At 38.4% G+C, this 14,759-nt stretch overlaps 1 protein-coding gene across 1 annotated transcript in view; it reads left to right on the forward strand.

The window, feature by feature from the left end:
- LOC102545325 (pleckstrin homology domain-containing family H member 2) overlaps window positions 1–14,759 on the forward strand; it is a 93,174-nt gene that overhangs the window by 71,881 nt on the left and 6,534 nt on the right. The window contains 5 exon segments of the mRNA XM_072960710.1: window positions 4,548–4,689; window positions 9,747–9,892; window positions 10,940–11,069; window positions 11,829–11,915; window positions 14,277–14,414. Coding sequence (XP_072816811.1) covers window positions 4,548–4,689; window positions 9,747–9,892; window positions 10,940–11,069; window positions 11,829–11,915; window positions 14,277–14,414 — 643 coding nt within the window.

A 14,759-nucleotide genomic window follows, 5' to 3' on the forward strand; every position in this document is an offset into this window, starting at 1 on the left:
AGGTGACGGTTCAGCTTCGGTATCTAAGGTTTTAAAGTCATGTATTCCTAGAGATGAGCAGGATTACTCAGATAATAGAAGGCTCACAGGCTCTGCTCCTGGAGAACCTGTTTCCACTGATGGCAGTCTTCATCTGTGGCCCTCTGGTGACTGGCAAGAACGGCAGGCTGGAAGACTTGCAGCTTCTAGATGCTTGTTTTAGTTTTATGACCACTGGGGCAGTGGTTCTGAAAATGTGGACCTGGACCTGCAGCATCAGTGTCACATGGAAATACGTTGAAATGCAAATTATTCAGCCCCACTTTAGCCCTATTGAGTCAGAATCTCTGAGGGTAAGACCCAGGAGACTGTGTTTTAAGTAGGTGATTCTTACGCATACTAAGTTTTAAAAAGCACAGACCTAGAGGTCCGTGTTGATGCCCATGTCTTTTGATCTTATCTTTGTGGAAGGAAGCCAGCTCCTGGATCTGACCTGCATATATCTTTATGTAGAAAAGCTTCAGAAATTCTCATTTGGTTTTGTTGGCACTAAATGGAATTACTTCCATGTCTAAGATTATTCCTAATAATATGTAACTTATGAATGCTGAATACATACTAATTTTGACTATGACGGCCACAGTTGGAACCAAAATAAATTTGGATGCAGTGGAGAAAAGTGGTCTGAAAAACATAAGAGTAATGCACCAAGTCCAGCAAACACCACCAGGAAGGGCAAAGACAGTGGTGAATAACACATAACAAAGATTGCCTGTTAACAACAACACCAACAAAAAAGCCTCATGACAATATCTTTGACGTCAGAAAAAAAAAGCAGCTCAACCATAAGGTTTAATTTTTAACAGAGGTCTGAAATGGCTGGACAGCCGCAACTATAAGAAAGTACTATTTCTGAATATGGTCATGCTTTGCATATGTGTGTAAATAGCTTAGACAGTGAGCTCTAATTTCCAGTGACACACTTAGGAGGGGAACTATCAGTCTATCATGCAGCCAAGGACTTGATTCTTCATCTGTCAAGCAGCACTGTAGTAAGTGTCATAAGCGAAACTCAGACATCAGCTCTCTATCATGGAGTTTTTAATGTATATTAATTCCATAATTAGTAAATTATGGAATTTCAATTATGTAGATTCAGTGGTTAAAGATGTAATTTATAGGTTTTGGACTTGTTTTCTTAGACAGCCATTTGGAAACTAACATTTAAATTCTGTTTATATTTAAGCTGCTTATTCAATTTGGTTTATTTCTGTGTATTTAAAATTGCAAAATCAAGACATGTTTTTAACAAAGCAAAACTGACAAAGGTCCTTCCCTGCAGAGAACAACTCCTCCCCACCCCCTTGAAACAAAAGATTATTTTCAATGATTATTTGTCCTTATTATTTTCCAGAGCATAGTTTAACGTTCCCATCTCTGCCACCCTTGCTGATGGTAAGGGCACCCAATCCACTGAATCCTAAGTCAAGAAGCCTCTTGACTGGTCACCTAGTTTATCTCATTTCTTCATGTTCACACCCAAAAAGGAAAAAAAAATTCCAGGATGAAGAGACTCTTGTGATTAAAAACCTCTAGAGAATAATAATAATAACATATTATAAAAATATATGGAATAAAAATTATCATTATTATTATAGTAAACAACTAGCACTTTTTGAGCAGTTACCACAAGGTCATTATTATCTCCATCTTATAGATGAGGAAACTGAAGTTTTAGAGAGTTAACTCATTTACCAAATGCTACAGAAAGGGGATTCTTCATGCTTTTATGGGCAAATAATCCCCATATTTAGCAATTCTGCCTACCATTTATCTGTTTCATGCAGTAAACATCTGTTCAGTGTCTGCCAGTGCCAGGCCTGTCGAAGCCTTAGAGATTCAAAGGTGAACAGAAATTTTCCTGCCCTCTAGAATCTTACATTTTCTAGGGAGAGACAGACACGAATTCTTCGCAGTGGGATTAATGCTGTAGCAATAAGAGTGTGGCAGGAGAGTGAAGAACTAGGGCTCTGGAGAGAAACTGCCTGGGTTAGAATCCCGGCCCCCCCCCCCGTCACTCTGCAGCCTTGAGCAAGTCACTTGCCATCTCTGCGCCTCGGGTACCCTCGTCGTGAAACGGAGATGAAAACAGTACGTACCTTTAGGGTTGCCTGAAGGACTGAATGTTGGCAAATGTAAAGCACTTGAATCAGAGTCTGCCGCCTAGCAGGTACCCCAGCAACATCTGCTCCTACTGTGAATGTTACAGCATCGCAACATTCACTCCTCTCATGACTGTGACAAGATGTTATGGGAACATGGACGAAGGCCTTGCAGAGTGTGACTTCTGAGCACAGGGCTTGAGGCGGTAGCCACAGAGGCAGGAAGAGAACGGGGCGGGGGGAGTGGCCACAACGGCATTATTTCATTTATTTATTTATTTGTTTGTTTGTTTGTTTATTTATTTGCGTGAAGTATTGTCAGCAGACCATGCGGACAAGGGAATGAAGGAAGGGAAATGGGGAGTGGAGGCAGGCTGCTTCCTCAGTAAGTTTACCCGACAATGAGAAAGACGACAGGAGGAAATAAATGTTCTGTGGCATGAAATACGGAGCCAGTTGGAGGCGAGCAAAAGGATGACCCAGCAGTGCTGAGAGCTCTGCTGAATTGGGAGCAGCGTGTGTTTGGTGACACTGGTCCACATGGCAGTGTGACTTCCATCCCACGGTGTTCAGCTTCCTGGATGTCAAGTGAGGAGGAGGACAGTTGGGAAGACCCCTCGCTGTCCAACCTGCACCCTCCTTGCTGTGACGGAAGCCCACTCTCTGCTTCAGGCCCCTTTAGGGCTGGTGGGCAGCAGCTGGAAGCTGGTCATCTTGGGAGAGACTCAGAGCACATTTCCTGGAGCCTTGTCTATTCAAGTTTCGTGGATTTAATTTTTGACTTCTTGGTCATTTTTGTGACTCTTTAGATCCCCTCTCTAGTCTCTCCAAATTCATGTATAGTTGTTGGAGCCCAGACTGTTCCATTAGGGGCTTGAGCCCATGATTCCTATGCGTTGCATTCCTAGGTATGTGTCTGGAATTGTTTTTCTCTTTTGTGTGTTTTTCTCTTTTCTCTCACAGTGCTTCAGTATTCCTCCCCAGGTTCTATCTTCTTGGCATGCCAGAAATGACAGAAAGTAAACTTTAGCTCTCCTTGCCCGTAGCCATTTGAACATTTGGTTCTGTTTTCCCTCCTAGCTTTATGACCAATCCAAACTCTTACTAAGACCCTTCCAGTGGTAACGCTTAGCTAAACCCTAGTGGATCACAGTGATGAATAAGACGTGCTTCTTAATGTAAGTGGAGAAAGTAAGCTAAGTACAAAAATGTTCACATGCCAAAAAGGGAGGGCTTTCATTTTAAACTTAGTCCCTTGTTGTATACCCCTCTGCTGACATCATTTTGAATTTTGAATCTATTTCTATTGCACAGCCCTGTTCTTTTCCCAGTTAACAATTTGCCATCATGCAGTCACAGATAATTTTTTCAAGACACCACTCTGAACGGCAGCCCAGACCAGTGATTCTTAAGCTGCCGTGAACAGAAAGAATTATCAGAAGAGCTTTTCCAAGTACACCCACCATGCCTCCCCCAAGATTCTGACCTGCTGCCCTCTCATCCCTTGCTATTTGAGATAATTATCTCCAGCGGTACTGTAACTGATGACAGTGTGTCCTCTCCCTCAAGTGAATAGGGGAAAAGAAAAAAGGCTGGCAATCCAGTTGTAGCTAGCCGAGCACACACTGAAGAAATGATGGATCTGAATCTCTCTTTTCCTGCCACTGTGTTGTCATGACAATATTAGGGGCTGTCACGGTGCTGCTCACCCACCCCACTGTCACAGTGTTTCCAGCACTCTTTGCCTGCTCTGCAGCCTAAAGTCAGAGCCCAGAATTCTCACATACAAAGAAACAGCACAGTGAATAAAAAGAGGGCCACTGAATTGATGAAGACCCAGGTGAACAAAATCCATGTCATATTTCAACCATTAATAATGATAACATGTAAACTACTTTTGAGAGCCTAAGGCTGCTGATCAGAATGTGGCCCAAAAAAGTCAAAACATTTAAATGTGCAAATGTGATTTTTTAGATTCCCAGAGAAAACTGCCCCACTTGACCATTGGATGTTGATTTTGAATTGAAACGTTCATTTTCTATTCCCTGGTGTGTCCAAGGTATTTAGGAAGGATCGTGAGTGTTTTGAAAATTGGGTTTACTGGGTTTATACAGCCCATTGGTGTCTGAGGTCTTCCGCAGTTACACCTTAGGTATTAAGGTATTTCAGGGCATAAAAATAGCATTGAAGCATCCTTCAACCTCAACTTCAAAGCAGTGTTTCCTCAGTGTGCAGAAAAACATTATAAAGTACAGAGATACGTCATTAACAGATGGTAATGGTGTAAGTTTGTGTCACTTAGAGAACTATTATTAGAACAACCCCATATCAGTCCTCTAGATTTCTCTTTACTTTCTTTTTTTTGTAAGCATATCATTTAAAGAAAAATTTCCTCTTTTTTTAAAGATTGTATTTCTCAATGCAAGCTCGTGGAGAGACTGATAGAGAAAAGTTGCTGTTAATGTATCAGACAAACGATCAAATAATAAATGGACTTTTTCCTCTGAACAGGGACCTGGTGTTAGAAATGACAGCTCTTTTAGCTCAGGTAACTTCCATGTTATATAGAGTAACATTTTGTAAAGATAAAATATTAATTTCTCCCCTGAATTAAATGTAGTAAAACAATATACCTTTCCTAATTCTAAATTCATTTTGCTGTGATTAACACCTTAAAAATTACAGGCATTATAATTACAGTGTGACTTCCATTGCTGACAATTGCAGTGATGCAGAATGAGGCAATATTCCATAAAGAGAACCTAATTTCTTAATTCTCCTGAAAGTATCCCAGTAGGCTTTGCATTTAATAAAGGAGTTTGAGTGTTGAGCAGTGGGACTGCTGATGCCGTGTGGAAATCGTTCAGTAGTCTTATAGGATTTAGTCTTTTAAAAAGCTAAAGCCCTTTCTATTATCTATTGTATCAATTAAGATTAAGTTCAGATGTCTGTGAACCCACACATGTGCGAATTAATAGTGACGATCAAAACAGAAGCGTATTTGTCTCTCACAAAGAGACTGTGGGGTCCAGGGAAGTATGCTCCAAAATATGCCTCAGTGACATATTGATTATTTTGAATTAAAGTTACCTGAGAAACAGCTGGTGAAAAAAAATGATATGTATTTAAAAAAAAAAACCAAAAAAACAAAAAAAAACACTCTGACCTTCCTCCTTTCCCCTAAAAGCAGGAAATAAATCTCCCATGTGAAGGTGTCCCCCCTCTACCAGGAGGATAGAAAGCACCCTTATCCACAGAGTTAGGGAATTCAAAGCTAAGAAAACTGTATAAACAAACTTTGTTACTTCTTCACTAGCCTGCTACCACAGCACAAGCCCCTTTGCTTTGTTAAATTTTCATAAATAATTGTCTTTTTGTCTAAAAAATGATGCATAAGCAGCCTGCTTTGTTCATTTCAGGAGTCTGTTTTTATGAGACCTCCGTGCGTTAAATAGTTTTTTTTCTCCTATTAATCTGTCTTGTGTCTATTTAATTATTAGACCAGCTAAAAGAAGTCAAGAGAAGTAGAGGGGAAATCTTCCCCTGCCCGACAAGGGATAGGCAAGTTGGTGCCTCTGCAGTCATTCGGGGCATGGCCTTTATCCTGCCTGCCATTCTGCTGTGATCTTCACGGTCCTGGAGATCTGCCAGAGCTCCAGCCATTACATCAGTGTTCCAGGCATCAGACTGGATATGCGCATGCCCCCCTACCTTTGAGAAACTTCCCAGCAGTTACACAGAACACTTCTGTTGATGTTTCTCTAGTCAAAACTTAAGTCACATGGCCTTGCCAACCTACAAGAGTGACTGGAGTGTGTGGTCTTAGCTGGGCGGCAATGAGCCCACCTAAATTCAAGGTTTTTATTACTCAGAAAGGAGGAGAGAATGGTCGGAAGAGGCAACCCACAGTCTCCACCCAGCCTCAGTCTTTACACAGGTTAATTAGGGGGAAATGATATGTCATTATCTTAGATTCCCCAGAGTATTTAGTATTCCCACTCTGCATACCAGCCAGGACATCTTAATCATTCTCTTTATCTACAGCCTATGTTCATAATTCACAAATCTTTGCTCTCCGGCTTGTGTTTTTTTGATGGGCTTCCTCAATTCAACATATCAAGAACTGAACTAATCGTCCTCCCTTCTCTTCTTCCACATTTTGCATCTTCGCTGTGATACTGCCTCTGCTCCATCCCCCAAACAAGCTTCGAATCCTGGAGTTGTCACTGACTCTGCCCTCCCTTGCCCCGTGCCCGAGTCGCCATGCCCTGCCCATTTTCGCTCTGTTCCCTCCTCTCCATGCTGACCACCGTTGCTCTGGTTCAGACCATCATCATATCCTGCTTGCTGTCCTGCATCAGGCTTCAAACCAATATGTTTTCCTCTGGTCTGGTCCCCCAACACACTCTTATCCTCCACCCCGAATCTAGACAGATTGCTCAGGTTACTGGTTTCCACATAGCAAATGACTCCAGGACTCAATCCAGAATAACAATTTGGGCAGAGACAGATAGGGACAGCTCATCTCTGCTTCATATGGCATCAGCTGGCAACGGTTACAGACTGGTTGTGACTTGACAGCTGAGGGCTCGAATCATGTGAAGTCTCGTTCACTCACATGTCTGGGGGCTGATGCCAGGTGTTGCTTGGTACTCCTGCTGGGGGTATCTGCTGGGACACCTGCTTGTGGCCTCTTCAAGTGGCTGCTGATGCTTCCTCACAGAACAGTGATTGGGTGACAAGAGCAATGTCCCAGAAGAGACAAGAAGTGGAAGCTGCCATTTTCTTCAGGTCCAGCCTGGAAACTGTGCCATGCTCGTTTGTTAAGCAACCCTAGTAAATGGGATGGAGATACAGTAAAAATGTGAATCTAGCTACAGCATTCTCTTGCTTAGGTCTAAAATCTGCCTGACTCCCCAGCCTCAACTCTTAATACTCCCTACCCTGAACTTTATGCTCCAAAAAAGCATACCCTCTGGTTCCCTGCACAGTCCCCTGACTTGTATGTGATTCACTTTTTCTTACCTCTTACGCTTTACTTGTTTGTCTGCTCTGCTTGGAACATCTCTACTCCCATGCCTCTACCTGCAGACTCCAGCTTAGCCTTTAATTTTCATCTTAGCTGTCACTCATTCCAGGAAACCTTCTTGAATTCTGCCTGGGCGGGTTCAGTATCTCACCCAGGTTTCTTTTGATGCCCTGAATCTATCTATTGCTGTCCTGATCACAATGGTTTATTATTATTTATTTGTTCCTGCTTTGCACCACTGACTGTGGCCTTCCTGAGAGCAAGGACTATCCCTGTTCATCTTTGTGTCTAGAACAGTGCCTTACACACAATCCATTCTCCATAAATATTCTTGGATGAATGAACATTTGCTAATTTAGTGTACTATCATAACAATCTTGTGGTCATCCAAACTTGAAAGCATTAGTGTTACACTGAGTGTTCCCTTTTTGCAAGTGATAAAAAGCTGAATAAAGGAGAACTAGTCACGTTTTTTCTTGGTGATAGGATTAGGAATGATTCCTTATCACATGCCATTCTTGGTTTTGTTCTCCAAAGGCACAGATGCTCTGTTAAAATCACTCTCATTTTTACTAAAGTTTAAATTCATCTCCTTACTTTAACTTTTAATTTTGTCAAGAAAGCTTCTCCAAGAAAAATTACCATATACTTTGGAGATACATACCTCTAACATTTTTAAAAGGAATTTGAGGAAGGGGTAGAAAGGTAAAGCCATACACATAGAAAATTCTGAGCACATTACTAACTAAGAAGTATACTTTCTCATCGGCAAAAGGAAAGTTAAGCCATACCTCTGATCTTTTCCTCAGAGTAGTTTTTGTGAAGATAAATGAAACATGCTGAGGAAATCTGAGCTCTGTAGAAGAAAAAAGTTCTTTCTGTTGTCGATTTGAGTATCTGCAGGTCCTTGTTGATAATCTGTCTTAATTAGGAAATTCTTTGAGCTGATCATGAGTTGTTGTTCAAAGTGTCTGGTAAGGTGTCATGTTGATGGGAGGCATATTGGGAATGATCTGAGTTGATTTTTAGTTATTTTCCAAATATTTACTGTGCTCATTCTATGCCATATAGTATGCCAGGAGCCAGAGAGAGAGAGACACTGAGCTTGAATGTCCCACTGGAGGGTTTTCTAACAGCCAAAGTTGCCTTGACTGGCCTCGTATGTTTGTAACTACTATTTGTCCAACTGCCATATCCTTGGAGGTTAAATCTTGGTCTGAGGTTTCACAGCTAGCGCTGCTGAGTACTACCTGCTGATAGGTGGGGCCAATGAAAAGCTTGCTCTGGGGGAAGGATTTTGGTGTGTTTGAAGAGCAGATGGACAACTTTTATTTGGTGTGAGGAAATTAGGATGATACCTGACTAGATAGGAGATGAGGGTGAAAAAGCTGAACAGCAAAGCCAAGCCAAGAAGCCAACAAGTGGGGTCAAGGAACCTAGAAAGTTATGAGAATAGACTGTAAGGATGAAGCTCAGCCAAGGAATTTAGACAGTAACTGGTAAGATTAAGAACTGACTATATGCTTCAATTAAAAAAAAAAAAAACTAGATGGGGAAGTCACAGGGGTCAGAATCTGAGGCTGGTCGTGCTAACAGCTTACCTGCCAGCAGAGGGCCCTTTTGAGATGGGACCATCCCAGTCTTGATGGAACCCTCCGGCTGCTTGTTGGGGAGTGCTGCAGGTAAGGACGTGGATGTTCAGTAGGACATTCATCTGAATGTCCCCCACTCTGTCTCACTTGTTGAGCCCTCTCTGGTACCCTGGACAAAGCATTTAACACAGTTTATCACAACTATTTGTTTATTCTTCAGTCTTCCCTACTAGACAGTAAACTCTTTGAGGATAGGAAACTGGGTTCAAGACTCAATATAGGTTTGGATGAATATATGGGTGGATGTGAGCAGATGGAGAGATGGATGAGTAGGTGGTTGCGTGGGTTGGCCTCTGTGTAGCCTGTTAATAGAAATAAGGATTAACATTCATTCAGGGAGAAAGGGGAATGAAGGGCTTTATTTCCAGGAATAACAGGATGATAGATTGACGGGATGAGTATAGTAACATTTATGGAGAAAACCTAGGAAGAAAATGATAAGAATATAGTACTTGCTCCTGTTATATTCAGTAGAGACCCCTAAAAAGTCTAAGTAATACTTTTTAAAGATTTTTCATAGCTTTATAACTTTTTTAATCTTTCATTTTAAACTTCTACTTTGCATTATTATTATCAATTAAAATAGTACCTTAAGAATGAAAAATTATCAGTGCTGTTTTATAGACAATAGTACAGTAGTGGCCTTTAGCACATGCTACCAGTTATTAACCTTGGGTGGCTAATGTAGAAATGAAACTGCAATGTTTAAATTATAGATTTTTTTTCCATAATTAGACTTCAAATGAAATTTAGATTTTAATAATAGTCCTTATATGTGATTATAAGTTCAATAATTGCACGATCATGACAAATAGATTTATGTATTATATGTTATAAAGAATTTTTAGAAAAAATAAAGCTAATTTTCTTTCTAAAAATTTTTTTAAATATCCTGTATTTTCTCTTTTTTGGGTTTCCAATTAGGTGGAAATTGGAGATTTTGAGAGACCTTTTTCAACTCCAGCAGGGCATGTTAATAATCAGTGCAAAACAAATCAAACTCTAAAACAAGTCATAGAGAAAATTTATCCTAAAAGGTATAGAGATGACTCTTCTGAAGGACAGTTAAGGTAAAGAACTATTTGTAACTCTTTAGAGGGCGGACGCACACTAGTTTTCCGGTGATATCTTTCTGTTCAAATTTTAAAGATGATAAGATTGTACATGACAATTTTCTCAAGAGTTTTTTAATGCTGTTGATTCCCAAGAGGTTATAGGTTTTTTAAAAAAATTTAAGATGTGCCTAGAAATTTTAGTATCTAGATTTAAAACTTTTTTAATGAAAAAAAGTTTACCCGATTCAGAAGATCTGTTTTTCATTTGATTTTCCATTCTTATCCAACTTAATCTTGCCAATAAAAAAAGGAAAAAATTGTCCAAAAAGATATTTAATTTTATGACATGTTTACCAAAAATTTTTTTCTCTTAGGGTATTACATTATAAACAAATTGGAGTAAAAATAAACTATCTTCTTACACTACATTTTCCGTATAAAAATTTTAATTAAACTCAACTAATTTGGAGTTATTATTTTTGAAAGCATATAAAGAAAAGCTGTAATTCAAAAATAGAGGCAAATCCAATTCAAGAAGTTTTCTAAAACAGAAACATTTGAGATCAGTCCTTTGTCTATGTAGAATAAGTGGTTGCCTTCATGATTTTGTTTAAGAGGTTTCCCCTGCATCCAACATCTTTCCAAACCAGAATTGGTCATACCTAAAATTCTGCTGTTGAGGATTCATTCTTCAGTCTCAACTTCTTGTACTTTTCTATAAGAATGAAAGTTATTCCCATAAGAAATTAACTTTTGAACTAATTTATTCGAAGGTTTGATGTTAGCCTATCAGATTTTTAAAATTTATCTGAAGGGGTTGGGGGACGGGGAACCTGGATCATACTGAGAGCACTAATAGTATGAGAATTTGGTAAAAAGAATGCCACTAAAAGGACAAGGGGTGGACGGTGGAGAGACGGGAGTCACAGAACAACAGCTTCATCCAGGTCATGAGTAGGTCTGCCCGTGATGCCTCAGATTGGCTCAAGGAGAGCTTTATCTTGGGAGGATGATACACTGTTCATGCTTTTTATTTTGTGTTTTGCTTTTGTTCTTTTCTAGGCAGCTTTGCCGGCGCCTGTCAACCAGATGGATGGCCCTCCGGGGACACAGTGCTGCTGACTGTGTGCGAATTTATTTGACAGTAGCCAGGAAGTGGCCATTCTTTGGTGCCAAGTTGTTTCTTGCAAGAGTAAGAAAGAATGATTGGTATTCAGTTCAGTAAAATGCAAAACGGTAACAGTAACCCCAGGATTAGTATGTTTGGCCTTTTAAAAGAAAAATAAGGAAATTCCCAACAGTTTAAAGAAAATCATGAAGGGACATGAAGGAAAGGGCAGGAAAGCCATCAACGTCTCTCTTTTCTCCTCTGCTCCACTTCCCGCCCCTTAAATCATTCCCGATACTCAGTAGGCTTAATCATTGGACTGAAGACAACAGCTGAACTCTTTCTTCATTCATCCATTCACTCATTTACTCTCATTCGTTTCCTCATTTGTTTAGTATTTATGAATTCTGTTGGCCAAACACTGAGTTAAGCTCTAGGGATACATAAGCCCATGGTTTCAGATCAGTTCTACTCAAATTCCGGGAACTCAGAACTAGTGTTGCAACAGGCCTGGAAACAACCACTGTGTGGTGAACACGGTTAAGAATGACATGAACAGAGTGCTGCAGGAACACTGAAGAAGAAGAGACGAACCCTGCCAGGGGTTAGATTAAGTGGCTTGTCTAAATGTACATTTAATAAATGGCAGGTTTGTGTCTCAAACCCAGGTCTCTTAATATCAGATTCACTGCTCTTTCCATTAAGCTGCACTGCCTACTCCCCAAGCAAGGTTTTGAATAATAAGTTGTTGTTTTTGCAAATGTTGTGTTGCATTTAGACTGAAAAATATTTCTGTAATTTTGCTTAGCATTTATTATATGGCATATTTTCACCTCTTCATAGCCCATAAACCCATCATCACTTGGGAGTACTTTCCTGTGGCTGGCTGTACATGAGGATGGTTTAAGCATCTTAGAATACAGCTCCATGGTAAGATTAAATCCTTAAGTTTTACATTGAGTCACCTATTTCCATTGCTCAGTGTACCGTAAATAAAAGGTGAATGATACCTTAATTTGATTTTTCTCATACAGAGAAAATATTTTTCCAAATACTATATAATGAATAGTCATTTTGCAAATACAACAATGATTACCATTTAATCTTTTAAAACAAGATTAGACAAAAGGGACACTATGAACTCATCTACAAAACAGAAACAGACTTGCAGACTTAGTATACGATTTTATGGTTACTGGGGAAAGGGGGTGGGAGGGGATAAATTTGGGAGTTTGAAATTTACAAATGTAAATAAAAATAGATTCTTCAAAAAGTTTCTTTTGTATAGCACAGGGAACTATGTTCAATATCTTGTAATAACCTTTAATGGAAAAAATATGAAAATGAGTATATGTATGTAAATGCATGACTGGGATATTCTGCTGTACACCAGAAATTGACACATTGTAACTGACTGTATTTCAATTAAAAAAATTAAAAATTAAATTTTTTTTTTAAATTTAAAAATAAAAATAAAGTAAGATTAGACAGGTTATATATATATTGTGTATAAGAAAAATATTACGATACCATGAGTAAATTGCAATCATTTGTATTTGCAAAACGACTTCATTTATAGTGTTAGGAGGATTGTTTCCTGTGTAAAATGAAAATCTTTACGATAACATTAAAGTGGAAATTTTAGTCACCAAAGTTTAAGTTCTGTTTCACTAAGGCTTCTAAAACCATGTTTGTAATTTCTCATAATATCACTTACCAGTTCACTTGTACATACACAGTATCTTAGACCTTTTTACATGATTGAATATGAAGTCAAACAAGCTTTGTATATATTCATTTATTCATCTGAAATTCATTTTCTATCATATTTTCTATGTGTCACATTACTTTAAAAATTTTGCACTTTATTTTTAGCCTGGTGAGCAGGGATTGCTAAATTCACCTGTGGGTTGCCTACCTGGGGCTGTAGTCAGGATCACTGAGGATTTCTTGGAAACCAGACCATCCTTTAGTGTTATAGTAACTATTTCTTCTTGTTGAAAAACTTTTTTGAAGGCATTTATATCTCCTTGAATGCTTTTTAGTTCTTGAATAGATCATTGGAAGATAGATTATAAAATCAATGACTTAAGGTGAACAGAAACTGTACACCAATATTGAGTTACCTTAGCTAAGTAAGCCAATTCCTAGATCCCAGGAAATGGATGTACAGGCCAGGAAGTAGTCACTGCTGGGCTGTAGCACTTGAGGCGTTCAATGATGCAATGGTTTACTCACAGTCTTGCAAGCTCATTATTAGACAAACAGATTCCTTTACTTTTAGGCTGTACACCTTTGAATTATACTTTAAAAGTTATTTTAGTATATTGGGAAACTATTTGCTGCATATATGACAAAGGTTTAATATCCTTTACGAACATGGATGTCATATCAATCAGTAAGGATATGATGAACACACCAGTAGACCAATGGGCCAGGGCAAGTCACAGAAGAGACACAAATGTTCAATAAATGTATTTGAAAATGTTAATCTCACTAATAATCAAATAAATTCAGTTTGAAACAGTGAGATTCTACTTTTCACCAGTCAGATTGGCAGTGATTCAAAAGAATGATGATTTCCAGCATTAGCAAGACTGTGATGCTGGGAATGTAAATAAGTATAACCTTTCTGAGTTTGGAAAAAGTCTCAAAATTGTCCTTACTTTTTTGAGATAGCAGTTTCAGTTGTTGAGGTTTATGACCAAAGAAATAATTAGGTATGTGTGTTATGAAATATGTCCCAAAATACTCACTGGAGTATTGTTTATGATAGTTAACAGATTTACGTATTCTTCAATAGGAGATAAGTAATGTCTATAAAATCTAAATAAATGTCTACAAAATTACTTATAATGTTATACAAGTACATTTGTTGTCATGGAAAGATGTTCATAACATGTTGAGTGAAAAGAAGCAAAATGTTAAAAAGAAGCAGTTATGCATGACACTATGTTTATCAAAATATATATATATCAGGGTGAACTGTATGGATTTGCCAATATTTGGCCATTTTTTACCTTAAAAAGCATAGTTTCATTTGATTCAACCTAATACATAGAAAGATAATCAGCCTAATACGTAGAAAGTGTAAATACTATGTAAATAGTTGTAGGTGCATGGCAGATTCATTTTGCTTTTTGGAACCTGATGGAATTTTTTTTAAAGTATTTTCAATCTGTAGTTGGTTGATTGTATCCACATTTTAATGGAGATAAATGTTGTTAATCGTCTCTCAACTTTTTTTGAAAATAAAGTGTGTAACATATTTCCATTTTCTTCTCTTTGAAGAGGTTAATAGTCAGCTATGTGTACAAGAGTCTAATGACCTTTGGAGGTTATCAAGATGATTTTATGATAGTCATTAACAATACGCATTCAAAGGACAAACCAACAGAGAAATTACTTTTTGCCATGGCAAAACCCAAAGTGAGTAGAAGCCTTTTCGCTGTTGTATGCTAGTTTTTTCCCATACTAAAACATATATTGTGCAAAGACTAAATTCTCAATGGGAAAACATGCTTTACTTATAATCAAACAAGCATAGATCCAAATTTTGGCTTACCTCATCTTTCTAAGTCTTGGTTTCTTCATCTAAAGAGCGGTATGATGCTAACTTTTTTTTTTTTTTTTTTTTTTTTTTTTTTTTTTGCTTAAGAATTAAATGAAGGAACTGTAAAGTATTTAGCCCAGTGCCTGGTATACAGAAAGTTTAAAATAGATGGTCTTGGCCTACGTAGTTGTTGTCAGGTACTTTATACACATCATCTTATT

Source organism: Vicugna pacos, chromosome 5 (genome assembly GCF_048564905.1).
Source record: "Vicugna pacos chromosome 5, VicPac4, whole genome shotgun sequence".
In the NCBI taxonomy this organism is placed as follows: Eukaryota; Metazoa; Chordata; class Mammalia; order Artiodactyla; family Camelidae; genus Vicugna; species Vicugna pacos.